Source organism: Cetorhinus maximus, chromosome 8 (assembly GCF_964194155.1).
Source record: "Cetorhinus maximus chromosome 8, sCetMax3.hap1.1, whole genome shotgun sequence".
NCBI classification, from domain to species: Eukaryota; Metazoa; Chordata; class Chondrichthyes; order Lamniformes; family Cetorhinidae; genus Cetorhinus; species Cetorhinus maximus.
The window spans coordinates 31,131,121-31,150,053 of record NC_135886.1 but is presented as its reverse complement, the minus strand read 5'-3'; the positions used below and the strand labels follow the sequence as shown (position 1 = coordinate 31,150,053).

The window sequence follows — 18,933 nt, the reverse complement described above, 5'->3', positions numbered from 1 at the left end:
CGGGCAAACTATTGTGATGTCACGATGGTAGGCGGGTGGGGGAGGCAGCGCCGCCGCTGATTGGCCGGCGATGAAATGGCAACAACAGTAGGTGACGCGAGTTCTTGGAAAGTTCCTGGAAAGCAGCGCGTGCGCCGCCGCCTCAAACCCGTGGGTTAAAAAAAAACTTAGGGAAGAAGGAGCTTGGCAAGTTGGGAACCAGCACTTCCTTCTTTATATGTATAAAATAATGTGGCTGCATTGAGTAACCGGCTACAGAAATAAAGGAAACACTTACAGTAGTAGCGTCCCTCACTGCAAACACACGCATTCAGATCTGCACAGTCCAGTCTTTGTGCTTATCAATGATGCTCCCTCCTTGTTTGTCAACCATTCTCTCAATACACCCCCAAACCACTGCTTGAATTTGTAAGTGGGGCAGAGAAAAAGTTAATCGGGAACCCGGAGGCGTTGGAGCACGTAGGCGTGTCTCAGATTTTAACATATTCGGTGATGCTCTGGAAGGGGGGAAAACCTGAGGTTTCATTTGAGCTGTTTGAGTGCAAGACACTCAGTCCGCTTCCAGTCGGTGCTATCGCCACGTGACCCCTTTTTTGCTTTAAATTCCTCTCTTTTGTTTTCGTTGTTTTTGAAGGGAAACCTCGTTCGCCATGACTGGAAGATACGCCTCGTAAATCTTACCTTTGGCTGGAAAATGTTCATTGAGAGAAGCCGAAAGAAAGCTAAACAGCCTGTGTGTTGCTCCAAGTTGATTCTGTGCCGCGCATCACTGGAGCTAAGGGTGTTCATTGGGGCAGTTAGAGATGAACAATCCCTTTTGTTCAAAGGGTTAAATTAATTCCCAGAATCGGAAACGAACGAAAGATTCCCCCCATCCCCCCCCCCACCAATTTTCGTTTCCTTTTGTATGCGCCCCGTGTTCCTCGACTTCGCCTGTCGCGATCGAGAGGTTTGAATTAGGCCGAGTCTATTCAATTAGTGGCTGGCTGGTAATAGTGGAGTTACACGAGGGTAACTGAGCTTGTTCCCAGGCTCGGCACGATGTTTGGAAGCCAGTGAATCGGGTCACAAAACGGGAAACGCTCCGTTTAACGAAAGGTGTGTGCGCTAATATTTTACAACCATCATACACGGGTTATTTATTCGTTCGGTGCTCAGTAACACGCCGGCGGGGGTGGGGGGGAAGGAGGTTGGAGAGCTAGCAATTAGTTCATGTAAATGATTTGTTTATTAATTAGTTGCAATGTGGTGGGAATAGCATTTTGAGCGAGCAGGGAGTACAGTAACTGGTTCATGTCTTTGGGCAGTTGCGATTCTTTATATCGAAGTGATTGATTTTTACTCGAAAGCATTTTTCGGCTCCTGCCTGCATGGATTAATGTGACTGCTGTAGTAAACGCCTCTGCTGTTTTGATCGTCGTTAGAAAATTAACCTGAATTCCGAAAAGATGCTGGAGAAAATGTAAATGAGTTTTCAAGAGTCAGATTTACGGCCGGCAAAGATGTTGGTGCTCGTATCTGGAGATTTTATTTTGAAGGAAGCGCATTGTATTAGAACTTCAACGTGGGAAGAGTTTGCGCCAGTTTCACCATGAACCGTCTTTCCCCTTGTCCAGATCCAGGGCGCTGGAAGCAAAGCTCTTTCCGGCCGATGTAGACGTTTAGATTGAAGAGCGATCAGCGGTCACCTCAATTCGTCACCCCTATGATCTGTCAGGAGAAGGCAGTAACGCCGCCGTCCACCAGCAACTCGCCTCAGGACCCACTTGACCTCCGGGAAGGACATTCTGACTTGTTCCGTATTTCCTGCACCATGAGTCATTTGGAGCTCACAGGTAGTGTGCGTGAATATACGGATTTTTAATCTTGAATATATGTCTCTTTGTGAATGGCGCTCTCTGTAAAACGTGATTGTAGCAGTGTGTCCAGTGATTATTTTCCTTTCTCCACATACCTGGTATTTAAGTAAATTCTCAGTCCTCTTAAATGTCCAGAATCCCTTCCTAAATTCAACGTGTTATCCCAGATACGTCTTGTCACAATGTTTTGCTTAATAGTTTAATTCCAACTCACAGCTTCGTGAAAAAATTTGATATACAGGAAAGCAGATTAATTCCAACGGTAAATATTTTCTTGTAAATACCATTTCGGTTAAAATCCTTGTAACTTCTTTTAGGAGTAGTATTACCCGTTGAGTGTTTGGTATTGGAAACTATTAATGTAGGCAGCATGTACAGAAATCTGAAAGTTTTCATATATATTCCATTAATACATTCTATTAGAGTAGTGAGAGAATGGGAAATAATTAGGAAGGATTCTGGTTCATAATTTCAGAAAGAACACATTAGCTTTGTAAATTATGCAAAATGTCATTATTGATTTTGAACAGTGATTAATTCAGACTTCAAATGAATTTGTCAGTAAAGGAGAGCTTTGCGTGTCACTGTTTAAGAACATGTAAAGAGGATACATATTTTTAAAATGAGGTGCATTTATTTAGGTGCATTTTTACTTGACCGGACGTCGCAAAAACTGTAAGAAGAAGGCAATAAGTTTTTTATTCGTTCACGGGATGTGGGCGTCGCTGGCTAGGCTAGCATTTATTGCCCATCCCTAATTGCCCTTCAGAGGGCAACCACATTGCTGTGGGTCTGGAGTCACATGTAGGCCAGACCAGGTAAGGATGGCAGATTTCCTTCCCTAGTGAGCCAGTTGGAATTTTAGAAACGACAATGGTTTCATGGTCATCATCAGACTTTTAATTCCAGATTTTTATTGAATTCAAATGTCACCATCTGCCATGGTGGGATTCAAACTCTGGTTCCCCAGAGCATTAGCCTGGGTCTCTGGAATACCAGTCAAGTGACAATACCACTATGCCACTTCCTCCCCAAGTTGAGAACCTAAAATCGTGAGAAATGACAGAAACCTAAACATATTGAAATAGTTTAGAAGGGAATTATTAAATAGGTCAGTGCACATTTCTGATTGGGGACATGAAACATCAAGTGTAAAGTATTAATTTAAACAACTGTACAAACAGGATGACAGGAGGCTCAGAAAACAATTGGTGTTACTTTGAGTTAAAGGCCCATCGTATTTTGAGTGTTTTATTTACCAGCTCTAGCAGAAATATTGTTGAATTTCTTTTTTTCTAATGAGAAATATACAAAAAAGACTTGGCTATAATAGCAAACTTTGATTTGCAAATGGGGAATAAAGGGGACATTTCTTGACAAACAATCAGAATGTTCCACAGCATCTCACTTTGATACTAACAATTCTATAAGTACGTAATCGCCTTCCATTCCTGTGTAAATGAAAATAAACTGAAATTGTGTAGGTCTACTCTCAAAAGTATTCTGTGAACAGTACTGGTCCTCACTCCTTCTGTAGACATACAAATGTAAATCTTGGCTGCACTTAATTCAGTTCCTTCACACAATTGGGCTTTGTAACTCCACATAAACTGTGACCCCCAGCCTGACAATGATGTCCATATTGATTGTTCATCCAAATAGATTGAATACCTGAAGTTTGAAAAGGGAATGAAAATGACAAAGAAACATTTTGAATTGAATGTGTCAAGAGAAGTGTAGTATAGTAATGAAAATGTTATTAGTTTTGTTAAAAGAAAAGATAAAACAAGAAATGGAATGGGGTACCACAACACAACTGATGCTACATAAAACGCAAAAGTACTAAATAAGGAGGACATTGTAGGAACTCTAGCACATATCACCCGAAAATCTCTGAATACTGGAGAGATGCCTAGGGACTGGAGAAAGGCAGATGTTGTTCCTATTTTTTTAAATAGCAAAACTGACCCAAGAAACTACAGACCAGAGAGTTTGAAAGCAATTGTGGTTAAAGTTATGGAAACTTATGAAAGATGGTGCATATGGATAGAAATAAAACATAGACAATATGAGAAGATCTTGCCAATCAAACTTACTGGTTTCCTTTTGTTGTGACAAAGGAACTTGATGGGGGTGAGGCAATGGATGTGGTGTACTTTGATTTCAGTAAGGCCTTTAATACAGATTTTCTGGAAAGGCTAGCACTGAAAATAAAGCAGGAATCAGTGGAAATATTTTGTAATTGTTACATAATTGGCTGACTAATAAAACCCAAATGATGGTAGTACAGGGTTGTCATCGGCCTGGAAAAATATTACTAATGAAGTCCAGGGAATCTTTTTAGTCCTCTTTTATTTAATATGTTCATAAACAATCTGCAGCTAGGAGTTAAGAGCACAATGGTTATATTTGTATATAATCCAAAGCTAATGTCTCAGAATCATAGAAACATGCAGCATGAATTGCAACAATTTGGCTCATTGAAGAGCTGTCATGCTTAGTACTAAACACCTGCTTTTTGTCCGTAACCTTGTTGGCTCCTCATTTGTGAGTTTGGGTGGTAGATTCCAAAGGCAAACAGGATAAACTAGAGGAGGTTTTGGATACACTTGGAAATTAGACAGGTGGTAGAGAAATGCAAAGTGCTTTAGATGGTGCCAAAGAATCCAGAGAGGGACAATTACTTAACTGGGAAGAAAATAATGTGCATAGAAAATTAAAGACAATAAATTGAAGCTATCGCAACATTCTTAGTGGCTGTGAGAAAAGCAAAAAAAGAGGCTGGGATGTATTAACGGGTCAAATTGTGAGGTAAGCCTGCTAATTTATAAATCTTTGGTGCGACTGCACTTGGATTACTGGTTTACAGATCTGATCACTGTAGTACAAAAATAATATTGCCGCCATTGAAAGGATACAGACGAGCACAATCTGAAAAGTTGAGGGGATAGATGGATTGGATTTTGAGCAACAATTATGTGAATTGGGCAGGTTCTCACTGAAAAAGCGATGGTTGAGAGAGAAGATGATTGCTTTGTTTTGGATTCTAAAGGGAATAGATAATGTAGACCATGACAAGCTGTCTCACCTTGTCCAGGGAGTAGAACTAGATGATAAGGCCTGTGCATGAAGGGGTATAAGTTTAAAATGAATCTGCAGAAACATTGGAACATAGTTTTCTGTAGGAGTGAAAATAATGGTGTCTGCTGTTCATCAGATTTGCCTTTGCGTGCTTAGGTTTCTAAAGTTGTTGCATAACAAGTTGCTGAAAGTGCGAGCTGATAACATCATAGTAAGGGAATCTGAGTAAACGGGGCAAGTAACTGTATCTCCTTAACCAATCAGTTGCAGGACTGTGAAATTAACAGTGCAAGGACTGAGAGGGAAATGTAAATTTAAAGTGGGTGAATACAATGCCAAATCTGGTACAGAAAAATAAAGAGAGGGAAAGAAAGATTGAATTGAGAGTGGAAAAAAGCCTGAAAGTAAAAGTTAAAAACATTTTTAAAAATGTTACATTAATTAAAAGTCTCCAATGATTAAAGCCTGAAATAATGAGTCTGTACAGTTGTAATATTAACACTTATCATGTTGTTAAATGTGTACTTAGACTGAAATAGACAAGACTTGATTTTCTATGGTGAGCTTAGTTTGCATCTACTGCAAAATACAGCAGCTTCACGCCATTCAATGATAAGTGGCACAATTCTGACAGCAACTTTTGGATACTTGAGTTTAAACACACTCCTGCCTTTCACTTGAATTTGTTGCACATTTGCGCATAAATAACAGCAAGTACTATTAGCTTCATAATTATTTTGACAGCCAATTATGGCGCATTATTTCAGTAAATCTATGAAATAAGATCCCTAGGGAGACAGTGGAAGTGGAAAGTATTGATTCACTCAAGTGCAACTTAGATATTTCTCAGAAAATAGTCATTTTGGATACAGTATATGTCAATGTCTTATTAATTATATTGTTAAGGTTTGTTAATGCCAATTACATTGTTAGGTTAAGAGAAACAGGTGATGGGTGTTAATTGTCTTTGAGCGCATATATAAATAGGGGATAGCTGGGACATGGGGTTGTGTGGGAGGTGAGCTATGAGACTGAGCAAGTCAATAAACTCTCCCAACAAAGCAAAGCTCTGTGTCTTGGCTTCTGCTTCACCAACTGGCTTCGGTCCTGTTAACATTATAGATGAATAATTTGAGATGTGACATATGACGGGGGAAGCAGGTAACCTTGGAATATGGCTCCCAAAGCTTTCTACCAATAGGGCTTTCATCACCTCTGTTAATTGTATAAATTAAGGTTGAGTATATACAGGTGGAGGACATTGATTGGATGATTACTTAAACACACATAAAGAGACACTCACTGACACTGTTGTGGGAGTTGAGTTATACACTTGCAATATTTTGCTCTGTGGATGAATCTATAATTGAGGAAAGACTGGCTTCTGGTCTCCTTACCCTCCATCAACTGGTTGTTAGGTTTTTAACATCTCATCTATGCCTATTATAGACTATTTGATAAAAATGAATTGCTATGATTAGTGAATGCAGCTCCATATCATTCTATCATGTTGAAGCCATGACAGCAGAAGGCAAACTCGAAGGAACATAGTCCATTTTTGTCTAGGAATTTCAGTGTTTCAAAATGCATTATAGTACTAGAGAGAGAAAAATAATCAGATTTTTTGCTTTAAAAATGAACTCTAGTGGTGTGTGAGATTTTTTTGTTCGATTACCGTTTCAAATAATCAAACTCTGATATAACTTTCTGGTGCTAAAGGACCGTTGGTCTGTTTGTAATGCCCTTTAATTCCTGATTTAAAAAGTACGTTCCCTTTTCATCAAATTCAGGCTGTTTCTAGGAAAAGCAGTCCAAAGTTCATAGCAGCTCAGTTACAGCAAAGGAATGAAATAATAAAGCTGTTTTTTTTTACAGTGGCAAAAAAAAGTTACTGGGAAAGTAATCAGCAATACAGAGCCAAAAATACTCTAATGCTTATGCAAGCACCCCATTACACAAGGTTCCTGTTTAATGTATTTTTTGAATTTACTGAGCAATAATACTTAGGGTGTATTCAATAAATGACCCAATACTGTCTTTACTGATTATCATCACCACTTTCTTCTTTCTTTGTGTGTGTCTTGAAATGTTCCTTATTCTTTTTTAGTCTGTATGATTGTTGCACTCTCTTTTCATCTTTTTTTTTATGCTTAAAATGGAGGGATGATATATGGGTTACATTTAGCTAAGGGGAAATGTTGAATAGACTGGGACTTGTGTGTGCAGGGGCAAATTAAAATAGTTTTAAAAAGAAAGCTAAATCATAGAACTTTTGGAAAACACAAATTAGTGTTTTAAAAACAATAATGGGGAAGCATGGGCAGAGAATAAACAAAACAAAAATTATTGTTTTGTGTGTTCTATAAGTGATTGGCTCATGCTAATCATGTGATCAATTACTCTTCCTAGAGTCATTCTATGATGATAAATTAAATTGATTGAATTATTTGTCTTTTTTCCAAAGGCAGTATTTTTAACTATTGCTGAGAGGTGGTTACAATTGTCAAAAGTAGTTATTTGCCTTGGATACCTTAGCAGTCACATGTGTATATGCAGTAACTGTGTACATGTTGCATTGAGCTCACTGATTACTATCAGCCAGCTCTTGCCTCTGCCCTTCATAATATAATAAAGGCAAACAAAGATATCTCCTCCCAAAAAAAAAATCAGGCAGAGACCAAAACATGTTGATGGTTTGCAAATTGCTTTTACAGTCATTCAATCAAAGGTTCATGATACTTCATTTAGAAGTAATTTCTAATAAATGCAAGCGTCTCTTGTAAGCAATATATTAGTGTTCTGCATATTACTCAAAGACAGCAGATTTTTGTGGTTCATTTAGCATCACAATAGACCAACAAACAACAAAAACAGTATCTATCGACGTAGGTTTGTGACCACATTCTTGTTTGTGTGCTACATTTGGCCTCTGCCATTAGGTTAGGGAGGAGAAAATTGGTGTTCCCTGCCCCAACCAGTGTTCAGTTACTCCTGCTAGGAAGTACACCGCAACGCGCTCTGTGGCTGAATAGCCTCTCGAGACCTACAGCCAAGGTTCGTATGTAAAGAATGGCCACGTGGGTGAGGTACTGGGAGATGGCCTGTCGCTGTGGAACTGTTTCACAGACTGAATCATCTCTTTTGAGTGAAAAGGAAAAATAGCCAGAGGGCAAGGAGGAAACAACATAAACCATCAAACTAAGTTTGATGCTAAAATATAGGAAGCCAATAATACAACAGAAATTACATCACATCCTCAAACTGCCTATCTTTCTAGGATGCAATAAACCCAGTTACACAGCAGAAAGAGCATATTGTACTACACCTGGCTCTTTATTAAAAAAAAGCCTAATTTAGCACTAGACACACTAATAATTAAATAACTAAGTTCATGCTATGTCACTATATATTTAGTGTAAAATGTACTGTGATTTGACTCTCTCTAAGGATTACAATGCACGATGGTGCTGATCATCTGGATGCTTTATGGTTTTGCAGTATTAATATTAATCTGGTAGGCTATGGCTGAAGCAGGGATGTCCGAAGCAACACCGTCCAACAGCTGCCAATAGCAATTCTTTAGGGCATCACAGAACTGCTCAATTTGTTATTTTGGTATGTTTTATGTTGCCATTCAATGACATTTCATTTTTATCTTTGAAACTGGTTTGGGCAATCTTAACTTTATTCCTTATGGAGATGGGCCATTGCACAAATACTACTTATAATTTGGCACCAGTTTGGTTACTGGGCTGTCTGGTATGGTGAAGGTGAATGTTAACACCCATGAGATAAGGTTGGTCTTATGAGGTTGGAGTTGAAGTGTGTTTTAGGGGCAAAAAACACCCTACGCTTTACTGTATCTGGCTGTACCTGGACCAGAAGGTCCTGGTGTTATTAATGGAGACAAGCCATTTAGAGGTTGGCATGGCCATAGCTGCCCTAGGCTTTGGACTGAAAGGTGAAGTAAGACTTGCTTTCGAATGCTCTCCATTTAAAAGTATTCACCTAAAATGCATCAAGTCAGTGCAGTTGCTCAAGTTGTATGTATTGTCCAGCTTACCTTATTAATATTAAATCAAATAGAAAAAATTGAAGTGAACCCTAAAAGTTGCATAATTTCCTGTCCACGGAATAACTTCATTGAGATTGCATTATGGTTTACAATAAAGATACTTTTGCAGGATGGATGGCTTCAATTAGTGGACAATTTTGTGTTTTTATTTTTTATATATAAACAGCTGTGGAGCATTTCAGGCAGCTGCTGTAATTTGTGAATGGAGTTGTTGTCTAGCTAAACATAGATGTTTTAGCATGATGTCATTCCTGTCGTGTGGTAATTGTCCTGTGTTTTGAACTTCGCATGGTTTTTCTGTGTGGGGGATGTGGAGACACTGGGTTCTTCTGTAATGCGTTGGGTTCCTGGGTAATATGTCTAGTGAAGGTAGAGCTGTTGCTTTTAACCATTAAAGCAAATACCCCTGATGTTCCCATCCACCTGGATATAATTGGATGTATTTTCAAAGACTTGCAGGACCGTCATTCTTCATCTCAGATGCATTTGCATAACAGTCTACCTCCTCATTCTCTCTCTCCCTTCCTCCACACCCGGTCCCTCCACCCTCAACTTCCACCCACAGATTGGCAGATAGCCGACGCATAAACAGTTGCACTCTGTTCGGTCTCTTCCTTTACAAATAAAGGCCATCGCTTAATTTGGTAATTATGTATACTTGTTTGTCTAGGAACTTAATTACGCATCTGGTCGTCTTTATTTTGAGAGTCTGTCCCTGTAAGTTTGTGAAACACAGATTCACGCAAGAGGTCACACATAGTCATGTTTTAATAACCATAGAAAGTTCACAGTTTTTGTTTCCTTCTCCTAAAAGCATGTTGTTGAAACAGTGATTGAATGTAAACATATAATGGATGTATTTGTTAGCTGTTTGTGTGTCACTCATAACACCTTTGAAATAATAATTATGGGTTTTTTGTTTGAATTTTTTGGTACTATGTCAGTAAATTACAATGTAGCATCTGTTTTCACATAGAGCCTTCCAGGAACTTTCCATCAAAGATTCATTTTCCAATGTGGAAATCCAATAAAAGCAAGGGAAGAATATCCGTTAAATTAGTTAACTTTTAATTTTAGTTAATAGCCTACGAAACATATCTGTAGCCCAAACCAGGCACGGCTGCTTTTCTTGGCGGTTCTGCTACTTCTGAATGCTGTAATAGTCTGCATCAGCTCATTTTCAGGCATTTTTACCAGATGGTTATTTAGACAGACATTTGCAGTAAAATTCTCCCTCCACACGGAGGAAATAGAAAGCTACAAATTTTAACATGGAGTAAGTTCATTCATACTTTATAGCCAGGTGAGCTCAGGCTGCTATTTTTAACTCCTCATGTAATGTGTAATCTCTTACATTCTCTCTGGCAGTCCAGATTTTTCTATTATATATAATACATGAATGGTCACAATGTGGCGGCATTCCGCAGGGATCGTTCCCTCCGGGACACCCTGGTCCACTCCATCACCCCCTACACCTCAACCCCCTCCCATGGCACCTTCCCATGCAACCGCAGAAGGTGCAACACCTGCCCCTTTACTTCCCCTCTCCTCATCGTCCAAGAGCCCAAACACTCCTTTCAAGTGAAGCAGCATTTCACTTGCACTTCCCTCAATTTAGTCTACTGCATTCGTTGCTCCCAATGCGGTTTCCTCTACATTGGAGAGACCAAACGCAGACTGGGTGACCGCTTTGCAGAACACCATCGGCCTGTCCGCAAGCATGACCCAGACCTCCCTGTCGCTTGCCATTTCAACACTCCACCCTGCTCTCATGCCCACATGTCCGTCCTTGGCCTGTTGCATTGTTCCAGTGAAGCTCAACGCAAACTGGAGGAACAGCACCTCATCTTACGACTAGGCACTTTACAGCCTTCTGGACTGAATATTGAGTTCAACAATTTTAGATCATGAACTCTCTCCTCCACCCCACCCCCTTTCTGATCCCCCTTTCGGATCCCCCTTTTTTCCAATAATTTATATAGATTTTTCTTTTCCCACCTATTTCCATTATTTTTAAATGTATTTCCATCCATTGTTTTATCACTACCTTTTAGCCTATTTCGATCCCTTCCCCCCCACCCCACCTCCACTAGGGCTATCTGTATCTTGCTCATCCTGGTTTCTACCCTTAATATCACCTATTAGCACTTTCCTTAGATAATATCACCACCTTCAACACCTCTTTGTCCTTTTGACTATGACATCTTTTGGTTATCTCCACCTATCACTGGCCCTCTATCCTGCTCTACCTGTCCCACCCTCCCCTTAAACCAGCTTATATTTCACCTCTTTTCTATTTTTACTTAGTTCTGTTGAAGAGTCATACGGACTCGAAACGTTAACTGTGTTCCTCTCCGCAGATGCTGCCAGACCTGCTGAGTTTTTCCAGGTATTTTTATTTTTACCTTCAAAAGGGAAATGGATGTGCACCTGAAGTGAGAAAGTTAGTGGGAGCATAGGGAAAGGACCGGGAATGAGACGAGCTGAGTTGCCCTTGCTGAGAGCTGGCTTGGACATGATGGATCAAATGGCCTCCTTCTATGTTGTAACCATTCTGTGATTCTTTTTAATGACATAAAAATGACATAAAAATAATTTATATTTTGTAAATTATACAGATTAATACTTAATTGCAAACATTTAATTTGATTCTAATCACTTTGACCTCTTTAAGTTTATAAATCATCTTTTCCAGATGTGGTTCTTCTAAGACTGGCAGATGCTGGTTAACGGGACGCCCAGAAGGGTTGCATTGTGACCATTTATGTTTCATGTATAATAAGAAAATCTGAGCTGCAAGGGAGAATGCAGGAAATTACAGAGGGAGGGCAAGACAATGACCAATAGATAGAAGGTAAAGTTTAATACAGAACAAATATGAGGAAACACTTTATGAGAACATGAATAAAAATTTAAGAGGTAAATAGTAAGTTTTCGGTGCACTAGAGGTGCTTTAGAATCTAAGGGCAGAATTTTCTGCCTACCGGGCGGGCAGGCCCGACCCAATCTCCAGTGGGCGGGGAGCCGATCCCCACCGGAGAAGCGGGCCCCGCCGCCATTTTACGTGGGCAGGCCAATTAAGGCCCGCCCAGCGTGATGTCTGGTGGGAAGCGTTATGCGCTTCATGTGCGGGCAGGGGGGATTCCTCAAAAGTAAGAGTGTGCTCTTTCGCGCATGCGCATGAAAGAGCGCACATCTCCCTGAGGCTAAGTGCAGCCTCAGGGAGATCGCTTCCACGTTAGAAAATATTAAAAATGGTAAAACATATTCCCCAACATGTCCCCGCTCATGTGACAATGTCACATGAGATGGGACATGTTCATAATTTACAGAATAACTTTATTAAAATTTTTAAAACCCTGCATGAAACCTCATCCCGCCGGTGGATGAGGTTTCATGTTTTCTTTATTTGCCACTGGGGCTCCTGGCCTGCCCGCCAACCTTAAGGTTGGACAGGCCGGTCCTTTAATTGTTTAAATGATCCTGTCAATGGCCTCAATTGGCCATTGACAGGTCGGTGGGCCCGCAGCTGATGTTGCTGTGCCCCCGCCTTCCTGAAAATTTAAATGGGGCGGGATGATGATGGGGGTTCCGCTCAACGTCATCCCACGTCATTTTACGTGTTGGTGAGCGGGCCCCGCCCCCTGCTTGCCGACAGCAAAATTCTGCCCTAAGTGTTTAGATAAAGAAATCCTTAATGGTGTGTCGATAGGTTAAAGAAAAAGCCGGAAGAAGGAAAATTGGATTTTGGAGTTTATTTGAACAAAGGGCAACTTTTTCTGGTCGGTGAGCGGGGGCAGAGCCCGATTGCCGACGTGTAAAATGACGCGGGGTGATGTTGGGCGTGTGTCCTGATATCTCTCCGCGTCATTTAGATTTTCAGTTCGGCAGGCGCGTGCACCTGCCGACCTGTCAACGGCCTATTAAGGCCATTAAACAAGTAATTGAAATGATTAATGGACCTGCTCATCCAACCTTAAGGTTGGCGGGCAGGCGAAGAGCCCAGGCGGCTTTCCGAAAAAGCATGAAACCTCATCTATGGGCGGGATGAGGTTTCATGAGGGATTTAAAATTTTCGGAATATTTTTAAATAAAAGTAACGGACGTGTCCCAGCTCATGTGACAGTGTCACATGAGGGCACATGTCAGGAAAAATTTTTATAACTTCAACCGATCTCCCTGAGGCGGCACTTTGCCTCAGGGAGATCTGTGTGCTATGCGTGTGAAAGAGAGCATTCCCGGCTCAGGGAATCTCGCCCCCCCACCCGCACAGGGAGTGGTCAGTGCTTCCGAGCAGACGTCACACCAGGCGGGTCTTAATTGGCCCACCCACGTAAAATGGCAATGTGCCCCCCCGACCAGGGCGCCGATCGGGAACCCACCCGCTTGCACACAACCCCCTCGATGGGTGGAAAATGCTGCCCAAAAGAACAAAGAGGCCATATTGACTTTGTACAAAATCATAGGCCAGATCTGAACTGCTGTATGCAATTTTGTACTGCTCACTATAGGAGAGATGCAGTAGCCTTGGAGAAGCATTAAAGGATATTTACCATAATGATACCTGGTATAAGGGGTCTGAGGGTCTCAGAAAAGATTAGAGCTGAATTTTCCCTAACTAGAAAATTGGGTAGGATATGGTTGATGGAGGTGTTTAAATGGTAACAGAAATCAACAAAGTGCTTACAAATAGTTATTTCCATTGTTAGAAATAAATTGAAGACAATGTACATGACCTCAAAGTAAGTACTAGATACAAAAATGAGATTAGAAGAAACTTTTTCTTCTCCAAAGACTTATTGAAATTGGTATACTTTCCTATAGAATGCAATTGATTCAAAATCAATTGCAGAAAGTTCCCAAATAATTAAGAAATATAAAGGAGAAAATAGAAAAATTGAACTGTATAAATTCAATTTCTGAGTGGAACTTGGCTTACTTCTTAGTGATTTTAGAATAGTTTTTGTACTACTTGCACTGCATTAGGTATTGCTTAATATTTAGTTAGAGAGCATTAAACATTGAATAAACAAATGATTCCTGCTTTGATTTGTTCTCTAGATTCAGACACAATGTGATAAAATAAAAGATCTGATTTACTCCCCATTGTTCTTTCTCTATTCAGGCTGGTATTGGGGAGCACTCACATCAATTCAAGCACGACAAATTCTGAATCAAACCACTGAAGGCACATTTCTAATCCGGGACAGCTCTAACCCGGAATATCTTCTAACTTTATCAGTCAAAACAAGCTCAGGACCTGCACACCTTCGAATTGAGTACAACGAGGGAAAGTTCGGCTTCGATTCAGTGGTTTTGGCAAAACCAAAGCTCAAGAATTTTGAAGATGTGGTTGATCTAATCCAGCATTATGTCTTGTTGTCTAAAAGTGCCCAAACTACACATGACCAGTCAATTGCACCAGTGACTAAAGATACAGTCATTCACCTGAAACTGACCAAACCTCTATACGTTGCAACACCTTCATTGCAACATCTATGTAGGATTATAATCAATAAAAGTACCAAGACAATCCAAGAACTTCCCTTACCCACTAGATTAAAGGAATATTTATTAGAGTACCCTTTTCATTTGTAAGTCAGTCAACAGATAACCATTCCTAAAATGTGGGGGAGAGAAAATGACTATAAGTGTCAGGGGGACTTGTGTTATACTGAGGAAATGCTCAATTGTTTCATGTTAACAATTGAATGAGATTTGGTGCTCTCTTACAACACATCCTATAGATAATGAATTAAACTGTCCGCCATTTTTTATATTTGGATTAATTTAATGTACAAGCAAATTTCACAGTTTCTTAGTAAATACAATCGATTTAGTCTTCACAAAGTTTTTATGGTAACTTTTTGATTTTTGTTCAACATTTCTTTAGACAGTTACAGCTTGTCATGGTACATTACACATTGCATACAACTTGCATTCTTGGTGTGCATTATCTGGGGAATAGTTTGGCATCTGGCGGTTCTTGTGTTTTGTATGTGCAAGAATGGGAAGAGTCAGAAGATGAAACCCTGTATTGCCAGGAAAGTGCTTAAGGGACCTCATCGAGGAGAGCATCGTTACTAAATATTGTTGTGCCCTCACTTTCAGCCCAACTGCCAAAATTTGCTACTGGGGATAAAAAAGGATTGCTTAGCTAGCCATCGAGATTGATTTAGAACACTGTCTCCTGGTGCTCCCCACAGTGACTCCCATAAGCTCCAATATGGGCAAGCACTTGGGCTTTCTCCTTTTCACAGGTTGGTAATGTGGCTGGATGTTGTTTGGCAAACTGTGACTGTCCCTGTGAACTTGCAGATTTTGGCTCTCTCTACGGGTTGGGGGAGCATTCCCCACTTAACCTTTTGTTTAATGTTTGAACTTATGTGGCAAACTAGCCAGCTTCAATTAATGTTTGAGAATATACTATGTGTATGTGCAAATGAACCAAAAAGAACTGGGCACAAAGTATTTGTGCATTAAACTTTTCCCAAAAACAAATCTTTTGTCTAAAACAGATTGGCCTGAAATTTGTCAATGTAATGGTTGCGAAACTGTCAGCACTCGCCATCATTACTGACCGCAACTTCTGGTTTCTGCATGTTCTCAGCTAAATGTGGAAGTTCGGAAGTTGCTGTCAGTTATGTCCTGTTCCCCCACAGGATGCGCTGTTGCAGACTTCGCAGATGCAGACCACACAATCAGTGATTTGACATGACTTCAACTTTTTATGCTCTATTCTCGCTGTAAAAATCATTGAAAATGTTAATCTTGAGATTTTAACAGCTTACTAAGTTATGATTAGTGCTGAACAACACCTATGGCCCTGAGAATCTAATTTTGTAAGTGTGGAGTGTCATTCCCTCCATTTCATGATTAAAAATTCCATAGATTTAAATTTTTTTTTAAAGTTTATATGAATTTTCAGATTCTACCTTAATCTTATGCGTATGTTCCTGTCTTTATTTTGCTCTCTGTAAAATGATTAGGTGCAAATAACAGCCCTTGCTTTTTACTTCTGATCTGCGGTTTGTGCAATTTTTTTAGTTTGATCAACTGCTCAGCCAGCTTGATGCCTTCACTGTCCCTGGATGCTATAAATGGCACCAGCTTGGAGTCATATCAGAATCATGGAAATAAATCCTGTAGAGCCCAGTAATTCTTTGAAGGCTGCTTTCTTCGATGTCAATGGCAAGCGCTATTCCTTTGCTGCTGACTAAAATATTTGGGCCATTACATTGCCTTGTTCAATTGGAATGATGCCAGTCATGCACTGGTACTATACATTAGGAAACAGCTGGCTGTTGCAATTGAAAAGATGCCAGTAATGTATTGGTATCTGTAGATTAGAAAAACAGCTGCCTAATTGGCTTGCTGACGCCTAAGAATCCATGGAACAAGGAAAGGTCACTCAGCTTGTAAAGTCTGTTCTGTCTTTTGCTTATGTGTTATAAATAGCCACAGTATACTATGAACCATTTCTAGAACTAGTCCCATGCGTCACAGACTTGCTCAAATCTTAATCTTCCATTCTGCAACAAAAATTTGTTATTCCTACCTCTGGATTTAGCAGAGGGATATTTACTATGCTGGACTTTAGTTTATGCTAAGTACTGATTCAGTACAAGAGATTATCTTTGAACTCTGACCTCTTTGAAAGAATGCCCTCTTTACTTACATTCCTGATTCTGTTAAAACTTATGCTTTTATTTACTGCCTACACTGTTTGATCCTGTTACCCTCCACATTCTTATATCAATGAGACCTGAGAATTGCTTGTATACTGCCAGATTTTTTGCCTGGATTTAGTTTAACGGAAGTGGTGGGACATCACATCTGACAGTTATTTTGACATTACGTTGGCTTCATGCTCAATGCAGTGTGACTGCGACTCGTATAAAGGCAACTTATTTTTTAAAAGCTCATCTTTAAACTTTTTAGCATTGCCAAAGAGGGGAATGTCCTGTATTATTAGCTTTATTTTTAAATTAAAAAATAACCACCATTTGGATCTTGGTAAGTGAGGCAGTTTACATATTTAGAGCTTCACTTTGCCTGACCAGAGTGTGATGTGAAGCTGGGAGTATAACTCAACAGTGCTGACTCTACATCCCGCTTAGCAAAACAAATAAAAAAAAGGTAAAATTATACCTCAGAAAAGGAGGCTCTTTCTCCATAGAGCTGCAATATTTTTCTTTTCAAATTCTGTTTTGAGAAGTTGCTATGGAATCTGCTTCTGCTGCCCTTTTGGGTAGTGTGCTCCATATCAGAACAACTCGCTGCATAAAATTCTGGGATGCAGGCATTGCTGGCAAGACCAGCATTTCTTGCTCATCCCTAATTGCCCTTGAACTCAGTGGCGCGTGAGGCCATTTCAGGGGGCAGTTAGGAGTCAACCACATCACTGTGGATCTGGAGTCACATGTAGGCCAGACCGAGTAACGATGGCAGATTTCCTTCCCTAGAGGGCATTAGTGAACCAGATGGGTTTTTACAATTGATGATAGTTGTGACAGTTAATTTTACTGAGACTAGCTTTATATTCCAGATTTTGTTATTAATTTAATTCAAATTCCACCAGCTGCCATGGTGGGATTTGAACCCATGTCCCCAGAGCATTAGCCTGATCCTCTGGATTATTAGTCCAGTGACATTACCACTACACCTCAACCCCATTAACTACCAGCAGTTTTAATTAAAAAGAAAAAAAATCCTCAAATCATGTTCCTTCCCTAATTTATTTTTTAAAAATATTCCATTTATGACTTATAAATTGACCAAACCAGCACAAAAGATTGAAGAATTTCAATTATAATTACATCCAGTGCAAATGAACTTTCTGAAATTTTTCAACTAGTTTAAAAAAAATCACACTGGAAGCTGGCCCTGTTCTCAAAACTGGCTGTGCCCCAGATCAAATTAATCACTACTGTTGTTTGTGCCCATTTGCAGACCTTCAAGGAAGCTCTTAAATTTGAGGTTAATTTTGTTTAGGCACAAGGGCACTAGTAAGCACCTTTTTAATAACTTTTAAATTGTCTTTCAATTCACAAAGAAGCTACTGACTGTGCTCCAATGAAACCAGTAAATGGTTCTCTAGAGCTTTTTAATGTCAGTTTCAATTATTCAAAATTGGGCTTTTCACAGGTGGTTTATTAGGCAGTCTTGTTAAAACTTTTGTAATAAACTCATTTTCAACTGTATTAATTAAACTGCACCAAGTTGCCACTCTTAAATATATCAAGGAATACCTTTTAATGCAAAAAAATGTGCATTCCAAAATGTTGCCTGATTGTGGCGGTTCCTGTCAGATTCTATGTTGTGTTATGTGCAAATGCATGGAGATTTGAGCTAAAAAAAACCTTAAAAACTAGTGCAATTTTGAGTGCAATTATCACTTGGATTGCCAATTGCACCCAAAGTGGATATTATACGCCAAATTTCAAAAAATCAATGTAGCTGATGTTACTGATCTTAAAAGTTAAACAAGTGCATTGATGTAGGGCATGTTTAGGATGTAACCATTTTTAAACAGAAGATTTGAAAATAAGTAATTGCCTATTTGGGAACTGAAATGTTGCCTTTCAACAGCCTTAAATCATTTATTTTATGAATCCCCTTTCACACTGTGGAAATAGTTCCAATGGCATCTGACTGGGATTTCCAGTAAATCAAACCAAATATCCGAATTTTCTGGAAAAATCAATTGCTTTTTTCCAGGCCCATTTCAAATTATTTTAAGGTGCTCGGTGAAATAATGTTCAATTGCATCCTAAAACATGTAAACTCATTTGGAAGGATAAAGGTGTTTGTTTTTAAATAGATAAAACAATACCTGGCTACTTGAAGTTATAACTAATCCCTTGTGTGTCACTGATGATCTAATTGCAGAACAGAAAATGAGAAGGGTATGTCTTT

The 18,933-nt window shown here is 39.6% G+C and overlaps 1 protein-coding gene across 1 annotated transcript; it reads left to right on the top strand.

Moving 5' to 3' along the window:
- Positions 1-192: 192 nt before the first annotated feature.
- On the top strand, positions 193-16,037 carry LOC144683543 (suppressor of cytokine signaling 2-like). The gene is made up of 3 exons (XM_078546655.1): positions 193-1,098; positions 1,617-1,835; positions 14,141-16,037. The coding sequence occupies exons 2-3, from the start codon at positions 1,706-1,708 to the stop codon at positions 14,611-14,613; spliced, it is 603 nt and encodes a 200-aa protein (XP_078402781.1). The 5' UTR covers positions 193-1,098; positions 1,617-1,705; the 3' UTR covers positions 14,614-16,037.
- Positions 16,038-18,933: the final 2,896 nt, after the last annotated feature.

What these genes read in the sequence shown, in the direction of transcription:
- LOC144683543 (XM_078546655.1), top strand. Translation starts at nt 1,706, where the DNA reads ATGATCTGTCAGGAGAAGGCAGTAACGCCGCCGTCCACCAGCAACTCG. An exon ending in GAGTCATTTGGAGCTCACAG is followed by an intron (nt 1,836 to 14,140) that starts GTAGTGTGCGTG and finishes TTCTCTATTCAG; the next exon opens with GCTGGTATTGGGGAGCACTC.